At 40.8% G+C, this 22,861-nt stretch overlaps 1 protein-coding gene across 1 annotated transcript in view; it reads left to right on the top strand.

The window, feature by feature from the left end:
- LOC126471411 (SET and MYND domain-containing protein 4-like) overlaps positions 1 to 22,861 on the top strand; it is a 134,423-nt gene that overhangs the window by 55,071 nt on the left and 56,491 nt on the right. Inside the window, exon 7 of the mRNA XM_050099544.1 lies at positions 11,717 to 11,939. Coding sequence (XP_049955501.1) covers positions 11,717 to 11,939 — 223 coding nt within the window. The remainder of the gene's footprint in view (positions 1 to 11,716; positions 11,940 to 22,861) is intronic.

The following is a 22,861-nucleotide window of genomic DNA, read 5'->3' as shown; positions in this document are numbered from 1 at the left end:
TTTGAAACATGAATACTGAAAGTTTTATTACCTTGTGGAGTAGAATTCACTAGCCTTCAAGGCTTGCTGTTCTGTTTTCATTTTTCATGTCACTTTCTTTGTTAGTTTGAAGACAGCTGTCATTTTGAGTAAGACATTTTTGTAGATTGTTGAGGATAAAAAAGTTGTAATTTAGCTGATGGCAAGAAATATTTCAACTCTTACTCTATTTGTCTACATGCCTTAAGAGAAAAAGGAGCTAACTAGTGTGTTTTGAAAATGACAATTACACTAATAAAACTTTCAGTTACCAGTAATAGTTTTTAAATGTGTGAAGTTTTTACCATCATCAATTTTGCATACCATGTCTTGACACATCTCTTGGCTGTTTGGAGAATTGATCAATGAATTGTAGTATATTTGTCTATTTTCATTCTATTTATTATAAAGGACAAAATCCATAGTTGAGAAAAAAGTCATTAGAACAGTGTGAAAGCCGGCCGAAGTGGCCGTGCAGCTCTAGGCGCCGCAGTCTGGAACTGCGAGACTGCTACAGTCGCAGGTTCGAATCCTGCCTCGGGCTTGGATGTGTGTGATGTCCTTAGGTTAGTTAGGTTCAACTAGTTCTAAGTTCTAGGGGACTAATGACCTCAGAAGTTGAGTCCCATAGTGCTCAGAGCCATTTGAACCATTTTTTGAACAGTGTGAAAGATATGTAGACCACAGTTAAACAGACCCAGAATTCTATGATTACGTTCCACTGCATGTGCTGCCTGTTGGAATTTGGGAGAATGTTAGGAATTTGTTTAGAATCATGTTTAACATCCATGAGATGAAGTCGGAAAGCCAATCTATACATCCATTACCCTGCCTTCGCTAATGTACATTAATCTACAGCGTCTGTTTCCAGCATGCTTCCAATAGAAATGAATAATGTGAGCAGTATTTTTCATATCTACAGCTTACTGGGAGATGATGGCACCTAATGCTGAAGCATAGCCTACTTTTCTCAAATGGCACCAAAGAGGCTGCTACGCTAAATGCTCTCATTCTGCCATATGAATCACACAGTCAACAGTGGCACATGCTCTAACTTTATAAGACATTTTAAAGAGGTTTGGAATTTAACTCGCAGGAAAGTGGTCTGACATTTTGTAGGATGTCATGAAACTTTTTACACAGGGAGAAGACACTAAAAGAAATGCAATGTCAACATTGTAACTGCTAGCATGGACTACAAGTATTAAAAAAAAAACTGTTGAAGTTTTAACATACCAAAAATATCATACATCATTATTTTTTTGTACACTTCCAGTTCATATAGACAGCTAAACATTTGCACGTGTAATTATTACAAAGGCACCTAAAAGAGAACAAAGTCACACTAGGTTTTGACTTCACATTATGGATGCCTTTTATCGCTTCAATTGGGAATTGAAATTGTTGAAATCAAACAGTACATACACTTGATCATTTTATAATAATTCGAAGAGGTCTCAGAAATTATATTGTTAGACAGTTTCATAATCACATTAGTTGGTCTTGGGGGGAATGCATATCGCTCTTTCTCATTTTTCCTGATTTGGATATGTTAATTAAAATATTTTTTCAAATAAAGAGCCCCTTTTTAATTTTTTGCCCTAATTTCCCTTGAGGTTCATGAAGAAAGTTATTAAGATATGGCAGTAATAATCCACACATACTTGTCACTGACATTATTGTGTACTAATGTCACTACAGTCATAAATTGCACAGCCAGTTCTTTCTCTCTACCACACACATACACGCACACTCGTGCAGTTTGCGCTCAGTTTTTTCATAGTACCTAAGTGATCAGTGTTAAACACAGCAGTTGCATGGATAACAGGAAGCTCCATCTTCACATCAAGTGTGAATTTATCTACAGTATTACCTATTAATACTAGCTGCTTTGCACATTTATTTGAAGTAAATTTTGTAATTGTATGGCTTCCCTCTCTTTCTGACCGAGCGAGGTGGCGCAGTGGTTAGACATTGGACTCGCATTCGGGAGGACGACGGTTCAATCCCGCGTCCGGCCATCCTGATTTAGGTTTTCCGTGATTTCCCTAAAGCGCTCCAGGTAAATGCCGGGATGGTTCCTTTGAAAGGGCACGGCTGACTTCCTTCCCCATCCTTCCCTAATTCGATGAGACCGATGACCTCGCTGTCTGGTCTCCTTCCCCAAACAACCCAACCCAACCCCCCTCACTTTCTGAACCAGATCAACTAAGTCTGTAAACCAGCAATGTTCATCTCACTTGCATCTCAGGGGGTCTGGCCTCATACATCTCTTTTGGTAATGATACATTGTCTCATATACAATTCATTTGGTGTGTATTCTTTCTTTGTCTAATTCTTTCTTATATTTATACAACTCACATTCAGATTTTACGAAGCACAACTGACTTCATACACTGCTTAAACTTTTCCCCCTTCTTTGTGTGGCCATAAAGTCAGTGTTTCCCTTGTCAGTGAAAGCTATTGGGGCACATGGTTTTGTAGGACTACTAAGGTATTCTTGTTCAGGGCTCATACTGCCAATACTATCGTCACTCGAACCACAGTTGCCTGAATTTTCAGAATTATTTCATATTTCTTACAATGTTGCCACAGTGGTATCAAAATTTAATCATTTTTCCAATGAATGCCCAAAAAATTAACCAGCTAATCATACATATGTAGGTCTTCAGGAGAATTACTGTATTTATCTGATTAAAAGATGAGGAATATTTTCCTAAATTTGTCATTTGAAAGGTGCAGTCATCTTATATTCACAGATAAATCTATTACTGCTGTGGTCAGTGTTTTTAAATTGGGTAATAGATTATTATATGAGTTGTCTTACATTTACAGATGTAAATTGAGGTCACATGCTGATTTATTTTGAAGAACTTGAAATGGGAGGGATTGGTGAATGGGCAGCAAATTTCATTGTGCTGCTAACAGTAGGAATGTATACAATGGACCTTGGCTTTTTATGAACACCTACCATGATTAAACTGCAGTTTGCCGTATCACATTTTTAGTTGTAACTGGGCTGATTTTAAAATTGGTCAGTACTCAACAATAGTATAAATTTCTGCTGGAGGTGGTAAAAGTCTATCTAGATGCTAGTAGCATACTTACACATTTCGTGCAGCACTGATCCAGTGCTCTCAAATAGGAACAATAGGAATTAAAGGGGTTGTGTCAGCTGCCAGTTTTATGCAGCCAATGAGAGAGTTGTGGGCAGATTACATGTTTGGAAGCAAGAGACGAAGGAATATTGCCACATTCTCACATCTATATAAATGTGAAATCCGCTATCTGTTAGGAGAAAACAGCTGTGTTCCCAGGCCCACTGCAACCACAGCCTTGGAAATCACAACATTTTTGGAGGGAACAGCCAAATATTTATGACTACCAAGATTATAAATTTCATTGTTGCTTGTATGTAGAAATACATTAACCATTTTCTTGCCACTGGTTAGGTGGAACTATCACCCCATGAGCTACACATAGCTGATGCATTGCTAACCTGTGAGCATTAGAGACCCACTGCCGTGACTACCAGAGGCTGTGATTTAGACTTTACCCCCGTGAGGCAAATTAATTCTAGCAAAAAGTGTGTGCACACAGAACTCTTGAAACACAGCACGACTTATGAAACATGATCTACAACAATGGTGCTAAAGCTGCTACTATTCTAGAGCACTATTAATTTTCATAGTTGGCTACAGTGTTAATCCAAAGTTGCATGGTTTCTGCCGATTCAGCTAGAGGGAGCTGAAAGCAAAGAACAACACAGACCTGGTAATAATTCCTGACGGCATGACCTCACAACTTCAAGTAATGGATGCTGTGAATAGTCTTTTGGGAGTGAAGGCTCACTTGTGACAACTTTACAGTGAGTGTGCCCTCAGGGGCTCAGCATTTACTTGCCGGCTATGGGCTTGGCGACTCCGGGTTTCCTGAGCTGGGGATTGGTAAGCGCCGCCAATCCTCTGTCACCATAAGCTCTGGGCATGCTTCAGTGACCACTGCATCATGCAGCAGTGGGATGTTGTGTGTCTCAGGGAACGGGGATCTTGGCTTGACCACCCGGATCGCAAGGACGGGATAAACCTCTGTAAAAAAAATACCTCAATCTCGAGGTGTGCTGCGCAATGATGGGATGCATGGTTGTTGAGGTGGAACAGCTGTTAGCGGGCCACCTCTGGGGAATCTGCCGCATATCAGTTGTATAAGGTTTACTCAGGCTCGCGGGGCTCTGTCTGAGTGGACCCTTATTTCCCTAGTTGCTCGTGGGACCAAGATGGAACCCTCAAAATCATCTTCTTCTCCTCCCAGTGGGAAGGGTGTACCACCTGGGAGTATTCGCACCAATTCATTTAAAAGAGTGCGAGAGGCTAGTCCTCCTGACAATACGAATACTTTGGAATGCAGTAACAGGGCTCATGGAGTCATGAATAACAATGTGTTTCTGGTGATGAAGAAGAAGAAGGGGACATTCGAAAAAGTGTCTCCTCCTATATCCATAAGGCTTTGGAAGGCCTTGCTGGAACATTAAAATCTGTAGAACGATTGTGTAATGGCTCATTGTTGGTCGAAACTAACAGGTCAAAGCAGGTAGACCTTATTAAGAAACTGCAGAAACTGGGTGACTATGATATCATTGTTGAGATGCACAGCTCTCTCAACTCAAGTAAGGGCATTGTCACATGCCTAGATATAATGGACATGGACATAGCAGAACTGAAGCAAGAATGGGCATCCCAGGGAATAGTCGATGTGGGGCAACGAACCCGCAGGAATAATGGAGCAACTGAAAAGACTTCCACTTTCATTGTCACATTCAATTCTCCGACACTGCATGAACATCTTATGGCGGGGTTCCTTCGACTTAATGTTTGTCCTGACATTCCAAACCCTACGTGGCGTTATAAATGCCAGCATTTTGGCCATACAACCATGAGTTGTGGAGGTGAAGCGATCTGCAGGAACTGCAGAAGAGCTGCTCATGACATGGGACTGACTGCCCTTCTCCGGTGATCTGCATCAGCTGGTCTGGGAGCCACACAGTCTGGAGCCGAGAATGCCCTGTTTTTGCTGAAGAACGCGAAATACAGAAGATAAGTGACCAATCAGATCCCATATGCCAAAGCCATAAAAGAATATAAGGTGACGAAACCCCGTCTTTGCCACCTCGTATTCCTCCATGATGCAGAAACCTATTCCCAAGGCGGACGCTTCAATGCAGACGATGACTAGTGTGCCTATATCCACCACAAGCACCTGTACTTGCACATGTACATGTCAAGGGAAAAAGAGTAAGGACAAAGCAATCCAGGCAGCCACACCAGGAAAGGTCAACAACAGTTCTGCAGCGAGCGTTTGGAAGGTAGAAGAAAATGGGAGTGCCTCCCATCACTCCTTTTCCCCCTCATCCTCGAAGGGACAGGGTGCAAGGAAAGGCTCACAACATTTGGGTCATTCTTTCCTGTCTGACTGATAAGAAAGATATCATGGAGTTAGATACCTTGGATCCAGGCAGCCCCGCCACTCCCCCTCGCTCTTAAAGTGCTTCACCTCCCTGGTGCAAAGATAGGGGTAAATTAAAACTGCACCGATGACATTGCTTCCGTACTACAATGGAACATGAATGGGTTCAGGACTCATGTGAAGGAACTGAAACTCCTGGTCCGAGAATGTTGTATCTAGAGGTGCCGATGAAGTAGCTGGCAGCATTTTAAAGGCTTTAGACATGGTGAAGGAAGAGCGTCATCAGAGGCTTGTCATTTATTCTGATTTGTGTGTTGGACAAAATAAAAACTATATTATCGCAGGTCTGTGGTTGTACCTCCTAGATGAAAAATGTTTTGATTTTGTTGAGCACAAATTTCTCCTCCCAGGTCACGTGTTCATGCCATGTGACAGGGATTTTGGAGCTGAAAAGAAAGACACAGGCTGTGTACACTCCAGCAAAATGGGATGAACCTATAAGAAAGAGCAACAGAAGTGTCGTGGATGATTTATGAGCTTGTAGACTGCCCGTTAATTCCTAAGTATCCAAATGGACATCAAATTAAGGTAGCAAAATTCAAAGACCTTCAAAGTTTACTGCAGTTTGTGCCTCCAATATATACAAGTTTTTATCAGTCATTGATAAGTGTTGGTAGTGACAATACAGTGGAACAGGAAAACATTGATGAGGAGTTTGACTATTAATGACATGCTATGTAATGTATCTACATGTCAAGGATTTCATTTTCTGTACTTTAAATGGTAATAAAGTGGCCTAATATTTAACAGTATCTGCAACACACCATCTAGTTACTGTAACAACTATTGGTATCACAGCAGGAGTTCACATTACTATACAAAATCATATTTCCTTAATTCCCATTTCCTGACACAACATACTGTGGTGGCATGTGCCCCTTTTCCACTGGGCCCATCAATTATTACTACCATCTCTGGGGGTGAAAGTTATATTCTTTTGGTTGATTTCAGTGAACGTGAGTCTTGAGAGGAGAATATAAGATGAACATTAACAAAAGCAAAACAAGGATAATGGATTGCGGTTGAATTAAATCACGTGATGCTGAGGGAATCGGGTTAGGAAATGAGACACTAAAAGCAGTAGATGAGTTTTGGTATTTGAACAGTAAAATAACTGACGATGGCCAAAGTAAAGAGGCAATGGCAAGAAAACCATTTCTGAAGAAGAGAAATTTAACATTGAATATAGATTTAAGTGTTTGGATGTCTTTTCTGAAGGCGTTGTATGGAAATGAAATGTGGACGATAAACAATTTGAATAAGAAGAAAATAAAAGCTTTTGAAATGTGGTGCTACAGAAGAATGCCGAAGATTAGATGGGTAAATTGTGTAACTAATTAGGAAATGCTGAATAGAAGTGGGGAGAAAAGAAAGTTCTGGCATAACTTGTCTAAAAGAAGGGATCGATTGGTAGGACACTTTCTGAGATGTCAACGGATCACCAACTTAGTATTGGAGGGAACTGTTGGTGGCAAAAATATGGTAGGTACATCCAAAGGATGTTGATTGCAGTAGTTATTTGGAGATGAAGAGGCTTGCACAGGCTAGAGTACTGTGGGGAGCTGCAGCAAACCAGTCTTAGGACTGAAGACCACAACAACAACAATGGGTCAACAATTACAGCTAACATGTACTGCAAAATTCATACCAACATGCGACAGTGTATCCAAAGTTGATGATGCAGAAAACTGTAATTCTGTGTAGTCCTATTCCATGACAACACAGTCCACACACCACTGCCCATACCGAGGATGAGATTCGGCATTTCCGTTGGGAACTTTTCAGTCGCCCACACAACAGACCCAACTTCTGTCATGAAGGGTGTTGTTGTTTCTAATACACCTAATAATTAATCTCAACAATGTACAGAGTTGTGTGTATCCCAGATCTACCATACCTGATGTGTCTCTGAAAATTGGTGTGTTTTAAAAATCCACCTGAGCAAACCTCCAAAGACAAATTGAGTAGTGAACCATACAGTACGTGGATAGTGAAGTAAACTTTGAAAAGAGCTCATTATACTGGACTCTTTCTCAAGGAATATTTTTTGGTATTTACCCCACTTGAGCTGTCTTTAAAAAAATATTCCTGGTGCTGACAAGTTGATCATTTAGAAATGGTGCATAATTATTGCATAGTAATGGACAAGTTTAAAAATATAGTCTAATGTTGGAAGGAGGAGAAAACATTTTATTGCAGCTATAATTTATTTTAATTAAGCAGTGGTCAGCACAGAGAACATCAGCAGTCTCTTACACTTGTTAAACATGGGCTTCAGCTAGGTGCATGCCGTGCACAAATTTAGGAGATGGAAACCAGTAATTTAGTCATCACACTATCACAGGTGCCCATCTTAACACCTCTCGATTATTTCTTTTTTGAAAGGTGTGGGGGAGGGAGGGGTGGTGCATTGAAGACTCTGTGTGCAAATAATATTTAAGTCATAATGTGTAATGGCCTGTTTTATCTGGCTTGCATAGTGTGTCAGGTGGCTATGTAGATGCACTACTAAGACATACATAGAGGTTTGAAGACTAACCCCCAAGTGCCTATGTATAAAGTGTGCCCACCACAAATAAAATTGTTTTGCACTGTTCCATTGTTGTTTCACAATTTTGAGCTCATACCTATTCCTTCATTATTACTTCAGCTAACACAGTAATAAATTACATTGTCATATGTCCAAGTGAGCAGCCATAATATGAAATAAACAGCCACCTAGCGGAGAAAAAATTTACATTTCATGCAAGAAAACGACCCAGAGCTAGCAGCACAATCTCACAATGAGGCACTTGTCTACTAGATTATTAGTAATTGAATAAGTGGTTGGCTGGAAGATGATGCAACTGCACTGTTTAATGGTTTGAGTGAGTCATTATTGTGGGGTAATGCCTGTCTGAGGCAACAGAGTGATGTAATGAAAGTTTATTTCGTTATTACTTAATTAAATAGTGCTCTAGCTCATGTTATGTAAATGTATTTTATTGTTGTTTAATTAAACAAAAATTTAATTGTGATTTTGATCATACATGTTTACCTTGGTAACGTAGAGATGTCTATTCTTCACATATGTACAAAGTGTGCCACGCGCCTGCTCAAGTTATTGAAAACGGCGCACCCGCTCGAGGGTTAACTGGAAAGCCAACTTTACATTAACACCATAGTGGTTGATTGCACTTGAAACCAATTTGCCGTAGTGTGAGTTATGAATTTGAAATAAGTCATTTCAGAATTCTGTCTTGAGCATTTGCATATGCATATTTGCAATTTCGTTTTTGTAATGTGTAGCTACTCATCTAATCTTACATGGAATGCCCAGTGTCAATGGGAAGCGTCGGTTTAATTTCTAAGTTCAATTTTCAGAATTAGCTACCCTTGAACTATAATATCTATTTTACTACACAAATGAATTAGAGGCTTACAGTACTGAAAGCATTGTCTTATAACTGTCTCAAACCACTAGTTTGTCAGCCCCTGTGTGACAGATATATTTCAGATTTGCTGGTTGCAAATACGTTTGATAATATAGGCAGTGTTAGCAGAAAGGTAAATTATTAAGGATGTGACTTCTAAGAGTTGTCAGGCATATTTTCTCTGGCGTTTCAGCCCATATTTGTTATTTTGTTTCTGCAGTTTGTAGCTGAAGTCAGCCAAAACAAGTACTGATCATCATGTCTTTTATGTGACACCAGTTGTTGACAGAAACTCAGTTTATTTCATTTTACAAGCAAAATGTGATTTTTTACGCCCATTCAATAGAGTGTTCCCAAATTAATTCAGCACGATATGTTTTGTCGGTCTGCATTAAGAGGAATGGTAAAACATGAAGAATAACCAGTACTTCAGCAGCGACAACACTGCCCTGGCCCACAGTGACTGCTGCCACTAGGCAGCAGTGCTGCTCAGTTGCTGCTGGAGCACTGGTACTTTTTTGTGTTTTACACCCCTATTAACAGATATCGTTAAAAGGAATGTAGTATTAGACTAATTTGGGAATGTTCCATTGAATAGGTACATAAAATTCCACTTTAGAAATAATTTTATTTGTAATGGGAAACAAACCGATGCTTCCCATTGACACTGGGCATTGCATGTAAGATTAGATGAGTGGCTACACATTACAAAAATGAAATAGCAAATATCTGCCAAAACAAAGGAGAAAATGCACCTGACCACTCTTAAGAGAGACGTCTTGTAGATTTTACATTAAGAAAGGAAGATACACAGGGCTATTACAAATGATTGAAGCGATTTCATAAATTTACTGTAGCTCCATTCATTGACATATGGTCATGACACACTACAGATACGTAGAAAAACTCATAAAGTTTTGTTCGGCTGAAGCCGCACTTCAGGTTTCTGCCGCCAGAGCGCTCGAGAGCACAGTGAGACAAAATGGCGACAGGAGCCGAGAAAGCGTATGTCGTGCTTGAAATGCACTCACATCAGTCAGTCATAACAGTGCAATGACACTTCAGGACGAAGTTCAACAAAGATCCACTAACTGCTAAATCTATTTGGCGATGGTATGCGCAGTTTAAAGCTTCTGGATGCCTCTGTAAGGGGAAATCAATGGTCGGCCTGCAGTGAGCGAAGAAACGGTTGAACGTGTGCGGGCAAGTTTCACGCGTAACCCGCGGAAGTCGACAAATAAAGCAAGCAGGGAGCTAAACGTACCACATCCGATGGTTTGGAAAATCTTACGGAAAAGGCTAAAGCAGAAGCCTTACCGTTTACAATTGCTACAAGCCCTGACACCCGATGACAAAGTCAAACGCTTTGAATTTTCGGCGCAGTTGCAACAGCTCATGGAAGAGGATGCGTTCAGTGCGAAACTTGTTTTCAGTGATGAAGCAACATTTTTTCTTAATGGTGAAGTGAACAGACACAATGTGCGAATCTGGGCGGTAGAGAATCCTCACGCATTCTTGCAGCAAATTCGCAATTCACCAAAAGTTAACATGTTTTGTGCAATCTCACGGTTTAAAGTTTACGGGCCCTTTTTCTTCTGCGAAAAAAACGTTACAGGACACGTGTATCTGTACATGCTGGAAAATTGGCTCATGCCACAACTGGAGACCGACAGCGCCAACTTCATCTTTCAACAGGATAGTGCTCCACCGCACTTCCATCATGATGTTCGGCATTTCTTAAACAGGAGATTGGAAAACCGATGGATCGGTCGTGGTGGAGATCATGATCAGCAATTCATGTCATGGCCTCCACGCTCTCCCGATTTAACCCCATGCGATTTCTTTCTGTGGGGTTATGTGAAAGATTCAGTGTTTAAACCTCCTCTACCAAGAAACGTGCCAGAACTGCGAGCTCGCATCAACGATGCTTTCGAACTCATTGATGGGGACATGCTGCGCCGAGTGTGGGAGGAACTTGATTATCGGCTTGATGTGTGCCAAATCACTAAAGAGGCACATATCGAACATTTGTGAATGCCTAAAAAAACTTGTTGAGTTTTTGTATGTGTGTGCAAAGCATTGTGAAAATATCTCAAATAATAAAGTTGTTGTAGAGCTGTGAAATCGCTTCAATCATTTGTAATAACCCTGTACTTACAAATTAACTCATTGCAATAATAATATTAAAAAAAAAATGTTTCAAGTTATAATATGTGTGATATGCCCCACACTGATTTTGATTGTGGTATATAATTGTGTCCAGAGTGTATAGAGTCCTTCATTAAGTTATGATATGCTTCAATTGTGTGTTTTGCAAAATTACAAATGCTGCTTGCTGTCACGGTCAGTCCCCAACCAACATTATTATTATTATTAAATTCGCACAAGTGACCGACATACAGATGGACACTCCATGCATGCACATCTAGCTAGGTCAGCTGTATGATTGTATATCAGCTTTGAAGTAAAACTACACATCATAATGTTGCACCCTATGTATATGTTCATACTTGACTGTAGGGAAAACATAAGAAGAAAACTATTAAAAAAATTCCCCATATAGTAGAATAATAGTAAAAAATTAAAGAAATATTAATCTTCTTGTGCCGTGTGTTACCTGTATACAAAAAAAAGAAATGTGACAGAGTAAACAATCAAATACATGTTATACTGTAAATGCTGTAGAAACACTATCTTGATAATTATGTTCCTTTGACTTCTGTAGTAACAAATTAAATTACTTAATTCAATATTCAATGCAGGAACCAGCACATCTGAGGACAAAATTGAAGGCGAATTAACTGAGAATGAAGCATTCATTGGAGGTCTGCTGCTTCATCACCTAGAATTGCTTCAGTTTAATGCTCATGAAATATCAGAGATAATCTTGAATAAGGATGGAACTGCAAAGTCTGTTTTCCTTGGTGGTGGCTTGTACCCCACCCTGGCACTTTTCAACCATTCTTGCAATCCATCAATTGTCAGGTTTGTTTTGCGTGTTCATAATATTTCCAACTTCTAACCATTTATTTTTTTATTTCATGGTGTTATGTTACAATTAAGTTCATGCAAAAATCTTACATTATAACTAGCTAATTTAATTAATATTTAATCAGGTGATGCTGAAGGAATTAAATTAGGAAATGAAGCAATAAAAGTGGTAGACAAATGTTGCAATTTGGGCAACAGAATATCTTATAATGCCTAGCAAAGAGGATATGAACCAAATTCAAGTGGAGGTTGGTTGAAGTATTAGAGTAGGGGTGAAGATACTTTTACAGAATGGGCTAGTATGGAGAGCTGTATGAAACTAGTCTTCATACTGGATATTAAAGCCATCTTATTTTAGAATTATGTAATAGTGAGATTATGTTGCTGTAAATTTCAGACCAGAAACTAACATTATAACTAGCTTGTTGAAGTACTACGTAATAATAAAATTACACAAGTTAAATGTTAAATACAGACTATTAAAATTCAAACAGTGGGAAGTCCACCTTGGAATATCAACAATATTATAAAAAGGAGCATTGTAAAGATGAAAATTTGAATTGCAGACAGGCACAACAAAAAGACTGTTACACAATTAGCTTTTGGCCAAAGCCTTTGGCCTTTCTGGCAGGAGCAGCAAGAGATAGCAATCATTGGTGTTCGAGGTGTGCTTGCTGGTGTTGATGTGAGTATGTTCCCCCCCCCCCCCCCCCCCCCCCCCCCCCCCCCCCGAAGAAGGCTTTGGCTGAAAGCTCAATGTGTAACAGTCTTTTGTTGTGCCTGTCTGCAACTTGACGTGTAATCTTTACATTTATTAAAATTCTACATACAAGCAAGCCTGTAATGGTTTTGAGGGACCATAATATAACATAAAATTTCCTTTTTCTGTTTAGTGTGGCCTATGCGATAAAATTCCTAATGAGCCCAGGGGAATAGTTGTAACAATACAGAGTATTTGTTTTCTGCTTTGAGTTTTCCATAAATGAATAACAGACAAAAACTGGCTTGAGAATAAGATTAAAAGACTGTAAGCTATGAGACAGTAGGTAATAGCTCTGAGAGAGATGACATAGTGGTTACAGCACTGGACTTGCATTTGAAAGTAGGTGGGTTAAAATTCCAAAACTTGAGAATCCCTTCAAGTGGATCCCAGGATGGCTTGTTTAGAAAGACCACAACTAATTTCCTGTCCCATATTTATGAAATCCAATCCTTTGCACCATTCCCAAAGCCCTCTTTTTGACAAAAGCCATTAACCACTAATCCTCTTCATCTCTCCACTTTGTTGTTAGTACCAGACATGAATGGCATTGTACAGTACACTGCTGAGTCAAAACATTATGACACTGCCCACCGCGACATTGGATGTCACCTGCTGGCGTTGTGGGCATGTGACACAGTAAAAAAAGTATGTAAGCAGAGCAGACACAGGTGAGGGAACACTGTAGCAAAGATATGGGCTGCAAATAGGGAAATCCATGGGGATAAGTGACATTGACATATGTCAGGTTATTATTACGCAGAACCAATGAATGATTATCTTGAAAATAGCGAAGCTAGTCGAATGTTCATGTTCTACTGTCGTGAGCATCTATGGAAAGATCCACTCTTGTGAAGCTACCACTAGGCCTTGAATGAATGGTTGGACATCCATGATTCTTCACAGAACGTAGGGTACGGAGGCTTGTATGCTCTGTAAAGTAGGATTGATAGTGACCTGTGACAGCTCTGCCGAAAGAGCACAATGCTGGTGCACACACAAGTGTTTCAGAGCACACTGTTCATCGTACATTGTTGAACATAGAGCTCTGCAGCAGACATTCACATGTTCACCCTATGGCATCGTCAATTATGATTACAGTGGGCATGGGACCACCAGGATTTGACCACTAAGCAATGGAAATATGTCAACTCTTTGGGTAAATCACATTTTTGCTACACTAGGTTGATGGTCGTCTCCACAAATACTGTCACTGAGGTGAACAGTGGCTTGAAATGTGCAGCACACTATGGACACATCTGTTGGGAGCAGTATAATGCTGTGGAATGTTATGTGTTTTGAAGAAGGGGGTCTTGGCATTACCGCCTGGATTGTGAGGAAGCTACACACCTCTATAGAAAATCCCCAACCTCAAGGTGGGCTACGTACTGATGAGATAAATGTCTGTTGAGATAAAACAGTCTCTAGCGGGCAACAACTAGGGCGCCTGCCCCCCCCCCCCCCCCCCCCCCCTTACCCTGCCAGTTGTACAAGGCTTGCTCAGGCATGCAGGGCTCTACCTGAGTCGATGGTTGTTTCCCTAGCAGTATGGAATAGTCTCATCAAACTACTACTCCTGATGGGATGGGTGTACCGTCAGGTAGTACCTACACCCACTCATCAAAGAGAGCTCGGTTGGTTAGTCCTCGTGAAAAGTTGTCTCAGAGTCATAGTAACAGGGCATTAGTGTGCCATAACACTCTCATTATGATCAAACGAATAGGGGGAACCTTTGAGAAGGTATCCCTTTTCTACATTCTCAAGGCATTGTAAGATATTGCTGGGTCCCTCAAAAGTGTCAAATAATTTCGTAATGGAACACTTGAAGTTGAAACTTCTAATGCAACCCAAATATCTAAGCTACTGGTATGTAAGGCCTTAGGTGACTACCCAGTCGAGTCTGAGTTGCATAACACCCTTAACTTTAGTAAGGGTGTGGTTACCCACTCTGATATAATGGAGGTGGACTATATGTGGAGTTATGTGAAGAATGGAAAAATATGGGCGTCTACATCTACATTTAATTTATACTCCGCAAGTCACCCAACGGTGTGTGGTGGAGGGCACTTTACGTGCCACTGTCATTACCTCCCTTTCCTGTTCCAGTCGCATATGGTTTGCGGGAAGAACGACTGCCGGAAAGCCTTCGTGCGCACTCGAATCTCTTTAATTTTACATTTGTGATCTCATTGGGAGGTATAAGTAGGGGGAAGTAATATATTCGATACTTCACCCAGAAACGCACCCTCTCAAAACCTGGACAGCAAGCTACACCGCGATGCAGAGCACCTCTCTTGCAGAGTCTGCCACTTGAGTTTGCCAAACATCTCCGTAACGCTATCTCGCTTACCAAATAACCCTGTGATGAAACGCGCCGGTCTTCTTTGGATCTTCTCTATCTCCTCTGTTAACCCGACGTGGTATGGATCCCACACTGATGAGCAATACTCAAGTATAGTTCGAATGAGTGTTTTGTAAACCACCTCCTTTGTTGATGGACTACATTTTCTAAGGCCTCTCCCAATGAATCTCAACCTGGCACCCGCCTTACCAACATTTAATTTTATATGATCATTCCACTTCAAATCGTTCCGTACACATACTCCCAGATATTTTACAGAAGTAACTGCTACCAGTATTTGTTCTGCTATCATATAATCATACAATAAAGGATCCTTCTTTCTATGTATTTGCAATACATTTGTCTATGTTAAGGGTCAGTTGCCACTCCCTGCACCAAGTGCCTATCTGCTGTAGATCTTCCTGCATTTGATATTCTGTAGGCTCCTACTTTATCAGGTGGCAGTGCGGAACTATATCGAACCCCTTCCGGAAGTCAAGGAAAATGGCATCTACTTGGGAGCCTGTACCTAATATTTTCTGGGTCTCATGAACAAATAAAGCGAGTTGGGTCTCACACGATTGCTGTTTCCGGAATCCATGTTGATTCCTACAGAGTAGATTCTGGGTTTCCAGAAATGACATGATATGCGAGCAAGACACATGTTCTAAAATTCTACAACAGATTGATGTCAGAGATATAGACCTATAGTTTTGCGCATCTGCTCGACAACCCTTCTTGAAAACTGGAACTACCTGTGTTCTTTTCCAATCATTTGGAACCTTCCGTTCCTCTAGAGACTTGCGGTACATGGCTGTTAGAAGGGGGGCAAGTTCTTTCGTGTACTCTGTGTAGAATCAAACTGGTATCCCGTCAGGTCTAGTGGACTTTCCTCTGTTGAGTGATTTCAGTTGCTTTTCTATTCCTTGGACACTTATTTTGATGTCAGCCATTTTTCCGTTCGTGCGAGGATTTAGAGAAGGAACTGCAGTGCGATCTTCCTCTGTGAAACAGCTTTGGAAAAAGGTGTTTAGTATTTCAGCTTTATGCATGTCATCCTCTGTTTCAATGCCATTATCATTCCAGAGTGTCTGTATAAGCTGTTTCGATCCACTTACTGATTTAACGTAAGACCAGAATTTCCTAGGATTTCCTGTCAAGTCGGTACATAGAATTTTACTTTCAAATTCACTGAACGCTTCACGCATATCCCTCCTTACGCTAACTTTGACATCATTTAGCTTCTGTTTGTCTGAGAGATTTTGGCTGTCTTTAAATTTGCAGTGAAGCTCTCTTTGCTTTCGCAGTAGTTTCCTAACTTTGTTGTTGAACCACGGTGGGTTTTTCCTGTCCCTCACAGTTTTACTCAGCACGTACCTGTCTAAAATGCATTTTACGATTGCCTTGAACTTTTTCCATAAGCACTCAACATTGTCAGTGTCGGAACAGAAATTTTCGTTTTGATCTGTTAGGTAGAGGTGTAGGCCAGCAGTTGCAGGAAGTGTTGGGGAGTGAGTACCAGGTCACCAGCATTGTGAAGCCTAATGCAGGATTGGCTTAGGTGACTGTTAACATAGGGGGGGTTATGTAGGGATTTTACTAAAGAGGATCAGGTAGTGATTGTGGGTGGGGCTGGTAATAGTATTGATAGGGATGGGGAGTATGACATAGATGGTAACCTGGAAAAGATAGTCACTCAGACTGGCAACACGAATGTGCATTTCGTGGAACTGTTTCAGCATCACGATCGGCCTCATCTTAATACAGCCATCAGGTGTAATAACATGAGACTTGGGGGTGCGCTGATGACAGAAAGCATGAGTCACATTTCAGTGGTGTCGGTGGAGTCTATCAGCACGACGGGTTTCACTAGACATGGCCTGCACCTCAACAGGTATGGGAAGGGGAGGTTGGCAAAGCTTATAGGTGACAGCATAGGTGGGGGTGGTGGGATCACTCATGGGAAAATTCCTGCAGTAGTGGGTGTTAGAGCTGCACCTTTTCTAGATTGAAGTCAGCTGATAGGTATTTCTGCTTAAGGGAAGTCTGTCTAACAAAGGATACACTTTTTACAAAGCTTACGTATCCGAGTAATGAGGGAATTAGTATATTTCATCAAAATATACAAAGTATTAGAGATAAAGGTAGTGAACTGCTTATAGGTGTTGACTCTGAAATTATTGGTATATCTGAACACTTCTTAAATAAGGAGATAATTCAGAGGGTTCCTTTACCAGGGTACAGGTTGGCTGGCAGCTTTTCTAGGAGCTCTTTGTGGTGTGGGGGAGTAGCCATGTATGTGAAAAATGGCATCCCATTTGAGTCAATTGATGTTTCAAAGTACTGCACTGAAAAGGTGTTTGAATGTTGTGCGGGTGTGGTTAAATTTAATGGAGCTAAACTACTAACTGTTGTTATTTATGGCTCCCCAGACTCCGACTTCACAACATTTTTGCTAAAGCTAGAGGAGGTTCTTGGTTCACTTTATAGGAAATACAAAAAGTTAGTTATGTGTGGTGACTTCAACATTAATTGTATAAGTGATTGTGCAAGGAAAAGGATACTGGTAGACCTCCTTAATTCGTATAATCTTATGCAAACTGTATTCTTTCCAACGAGAGTGCAAGGGAACAGTAGAACAACCGTAGACAACATTTTTGTTCATTCCTCATTACTAGAAGGGCATTCTGTTGGCAAGACGGTGAATGGCCTTTCAGATCATGATGCACAAATTTTAACTCTAAAAGATTTTTTTGCTGCAACACATGTTAAATATAGTTATCAACTGTTTAGGAAAGCTGATCCAGTTGCTGTAGAGACCTTTGTAAACCTTATCAAGGAACAAGAGTGGCAAGATGTTTATAGTGCTGATACAGTAGACGATAAATATAATGATTTCCTCAAGACTTTTCTCGTGCTCTTTGAAAGTTGCTTTCCGTTAGAAGGTTCAAAACAGGGTACTAGCACAAACATGCAGCCTGGGTGGCTGACTAGAGGGATAAGAATATCTTGTAGAACAAAGTGGCAATTATATCAAAACGTTAGAAACAGTCACAATCTAAATGCAGCAGCCCATTACAGACAGTATTGTAAGGTGCTTAAAAAAGTTATTAGGAAGGCAAAAAGTATGTGGTATGCAGATAGAATAGCTAAGTCTCAGGATAAAATTAAAAGCATATGGTCAGTCGTAAAGGAAGTGGCTGGTCTGCAGAGACAGGTCGAGGATATAGAATCAGTGCGTAGTGGGAATGTCCGTGTTACTGATAAGTCGCGTATATGTACAATATTTAATAATCACTTTCTGAATATAGCAGGTGAACTAAATAGAAACCTAGTCCCAACAGGGCATCACATAGCGCTCTTAGAAAAAAGTGTTCCGAGACTGTTACCTGAAATGCTCCTCCATGATACTGACAAGAGGGAGATTGAGTTAATAATTAAATCACTAAAGACCAAGAGCTCTCATGGATATGATGGGGTATCTAGCAGAATACTGAAGTATTGTTCTATGTATGTTAGCCCAGTACTTAGCCATATCTGTAACTTTTCCTTTAGGAGTGGTCGGTTTCCTGACCGATTAAAATACTCGGTAGTGAAGCCACTTTATAAAAAGGGAGACAGGGATAATGTTGACAATTTTAGACCTATATCTATGCCATCGGTGTTTGCTAAAGTTATTGAGAAGGTTGTATATACAAGGTTACTGGAGCATTTAAATTCACATAATTTGCTGTCAAATGTACAGTTTGGTTTTAGAAACGGTTTAACAACTGAAAATGCTATATTCTCTTTTCTCTGTGAGGTTTCGGATGGATTAAATAAAACGTTGCGAATGCTAGGTGTTTTCTTTGATTTAACGAAGGCTTTTGACTGTGTTGACCACAAAATATTACTGCAGAAGTTGGACCATTATGGAGTAAGGGGAGTAGCTTACAGTTGGTTCGCCTCTTACTTTAAGAACAGAAAGCAGAAGGTAATTCTCCGCAATATTGAGAGTGGTAATGATGTTCAGTCCCAATGGGGCACTGTTAAGTGGGGCGTTCCCCAGGGTCGATGCTGGGGCCACTGCTGTTTCTTATTTATATAAATGATATGCCTTCTAGTATTACAGGTGATTCAAAAATATTTCTGTTTGCTGATGACACCAGCTTGGTAGTGAAGGATCGTGTGTGTAATATTGAAACAGTATCAAATAATGTTGTTCATGAAATAAGTTCGTGGCTTGTGGAAAATAATTTGCTGCTAAATCACAGTAAGACTCAGTTTTTACAGTTTCTAGCTTACAATTCAAAAAGAATTGATATTTTGATCAGACAGAATGGGCATATTATAAGCGAGACGGAACAGTTCAAGTTCCTAGGCGTTCGGATAGATAGTAAGCTGTTGTGGAAAGCCCACTTCCAGGATCTTATTCAGAAACTAAATGCTGCTTTATTTACCATTAGAACAGTATCTGAAATATGTGACAGTTCAACACGAAAAGTAGTCTACTTCCCATATTTTCATACACTTATGTCGCATGGTATTATTTTTTGGGGTAATTCTTCTGATTCAAAAAGGGTATTTTTGGCTCAAAAACGCGCTGTTCGAGCTATATGTGGTGTAAGTTCGAGAACCTCTTGTCGACCCCTATTCAATAGTCTGGGAATTCTGACATTGCCCTCACAGTATATATTTTCTTTAATGTCGTTTGCTGTTAGCAATATTAACCTATTCCCAAGAGTTTGCAGCTTTCAGTTGGTTAATACTAGGCAGAAATCAAATCTGCATGTGGAATGCACTTCCTTGACTCTTGTGCAGAAAGGAGTGCAGTATTCTGCTGCATCCATTTTCAATAGGCTACCGCAAGAACTCAAAAATCTTAGCAGTAGCCCAAACTCTTTTAAGTCTAAACTGAAGAGTTTCCTCATGGCTCACTCCTCCGATTCTGTTGAGGAGCTCCTGGAAGAGCTAAAAAATTAAGCAAATTCCAGTGTTACATTGCTGATTTTCTTTATTTAAACTTAAGACTTATCGCCTGGATATGTTTTTTTATATTTCATTTTATCTGTTTCTACTATTGTGTTATAATTCCATGTATTGACTCGTTCCATGACCATGGAGACTTCTCATTAATTTGGTCCCACGGAACAATAAATAAATAGATAAATAAAAAATAGTCTGAAATCTGCCTCCTATTACTCTTGCTAAACAGATATACCTTCCTCCTTTTTTTTTATATTCCTATTTACTTCCATATTCAGGGATGCTGCAACGGCCTTATGATCACTGATTCCCTGTTCTGCGCTTGCAGAGTCGAAAAGTTCATGTCTGTTTATCAGTAGGTCCAAGATGTTATCTCCACGAGTCAGTTGTCTGTTTAATTGCTCGAGGTAATTTTTGGATAGTGCACTCAGTATAATGTCACTCGATGCTCTGTCTCTACCACCTGTCCTAAACATCTGAGTGTCCCAGTCTATATCTGGTAAATTGAAATCTCCACCTAAGACTATAACATGCTCAGGAAATTTATGTGAAATGTATTCCAGATTTTCTCTCAGTTGTTCTGCCACTAATGCTGCTGAGTTGGGATTTCAGTAAAAGCAGCCAATTATTAACCTAGCTCAGTTGTTGAGTATAGCCTCCACCCATAGTAATTCACAGGAACTATCCACTTCTATTTCACTACAGGATAAACTACTACTAACAGTGACAAACATGCCACCACCAGTCGCATGCAATCTATCCTTTCTAAACATCGTCTGTGCCTTTGTAAAAATTTCAGCAGAATTTATCTCTGACTTCAGCCAGCTTTCCCTACCTATAACAATTTCAGCTTCAGTGCTTTCTATCAGCGCTTGAAGTTCCAGTACTTTACCAACACAGCTTTGACAGTTTACGATTACAATACCGATTGCTGCTTGGTCCCCACATGTCCTGACTTTGCCCCGCACCCTTTGAGGCTGTTGCTCTTTCTGTACTTGCCCGAGGCCATCTAACCTAAAAAACTGCCCAGTCCATGCCACACAACCCCTGCTACCCGTGTAGCCGCCTGCCGTGTGCAGAACTCTATGAGGAGAGTCAATGGTAAACTGGAAAAAATCAGCAACATTTATTCTAATGTTTAGTACTCCAGAATTACTTGAACATGTCCATGCACACTATATCCGTCTTAAGGTTCGCCCGTTTGTTCCGAACCCAATGTGATGCAACAAATGTCAAAGATTTGGCCACACCACTAGGGGATGTAATGGGAGGGCTACATGTGGCAATTGTGGAGGCTCATCTCGTGAATCGGGTAATTCTTGTACACTTCCTCTGCAATGTGTAAACTGCTCTGGGGGTCACCCAGTGTGGTTCAGAAAGTGTGAGGTTTTCGGTGAGGAAAGGAAAATTCAGGAGTTGAAAGTCAAGAGACACATACACTATGGTGATGCTAAAAAAGCTTTCAAAGCTATGCAACATCTGTTTTTTTTGCTACTTCTTTTGCATCAGCCTTTAAGACGCCAATTGCTAAGTGTGGTGCTGTCGCACAGACTCAGACCACGGATTTGAGTATGAACACCTGCACTTGTTGGTGTACCTGTGGGGGAACCACTTCACTTGAAACTGAAGTCATTCGGAAGCCATCAGCAATGGACTTACCATCTAAGCCGCATACCACTACCAACCATCAGAAGCCAATTAAGCTGTCCCCGCAACCCAGGCAACCACCTCCTCCCATCGGTAAAGACAGATGTTCTTCCAAAACTAGTTCCAAGTTCAAGAAATCTGTAATTAAACCTTCGGATCGATGAGCTCTCTCCCTTTCTGGTGGGAACTGTGCTCTTGAGGATATGGACTTCCAATCAGAGGAACTGGAGAGCCGGGAACTGGCTAACATTCCCTGTGATTTCCCTGATCAATCATCACCTCCGAAGGAGAAAGAAAAGAACAAGCATTGCTAAACAATGGCTTCCACAGGGACTTCTGTATTGCAGTGGAATTCAAATGGGTGTCGCTCACATTTGGAAGAATTACAGCTCCTGGTCCAGGAGAAACCATTCTGCATCTGCTTGCAAGAAATGCATCTTAAAGTTACCGACACACGTGCATTATGGGGCTACCACCCGTACAGGGAGGATGATACTATTGGAGACAGGGCTAAAGGTGGATTGGCTGTTTTCACTGATGACAGATGCCACTCCTCCACTGTCCATCTTACGATGACCATGCAAGCAATCGCTGTGAAAGTTCTCACACTCTTTAATATCACAGTGTGTTCTTTGTACCATCCACCTAATGATGCTTTAGATGTAGACATACTGGCAGAATTCTTCTGGGTGCTCCCATGCCCATTCCTCCTTGTGGGATACTTCAATGCACACAGTGTGCTGTGGGACTCAACAGCCACTTGCTCCAGTGGTCGGATGATCGAGCGACTCATCCATTCTGAGAATATCTGCCATCTGAACATGGGTCAGATGACACACTTTTCTACAGCTACAGGGTCTTTTTCAGCCATTGACCTTTGTTTTTGTTCCCCAGCTATTGCAGATTCAGTTCAGTGGGAAGCGACTCCAGATTTCCATTCTAGTGACCACTTACTGGTATGGATCCATCGGCAGACTAGGATGGTGGCTGACAGGAGACCATGCAGATGGATGATACAAAGGGCAAATTGTTTATAGTACATTTGACAGGCTAGTTTTGAACAAAGGGATTGTGCACGGGAGACAGTGGCCCGTATCACTTGTGAGATCCAACAGGCTGCCGCAGAGTCCATCCCCCAGTCTAGGAACCACCTCAGACGGCGGCCTGTACCTTGGTGGAATGGCGACTGTCGATTGGCAATCA

Source organism: Schistocerca serialis, chromosome 3 (genome assembly GCF_023864345.2).
Source record: "Schistocerca serialis cubense isolate TAMUIC-IGC-003099 chromosome 3, iqSchSeri2.2, whole genome shotgun sequence".
Taxonomy (NCBI): domain Eukaryota; kingdom Metazoa; phylum Arthropoda; class Insecta; order Orthoptera; family Acrididae; genus Schistocerca; species Schistocerca serialis.
Note: the sequence above shows the minus strand (reverse complement) of the source record. Positions and strands in the feature narration are given on the sequence as shown.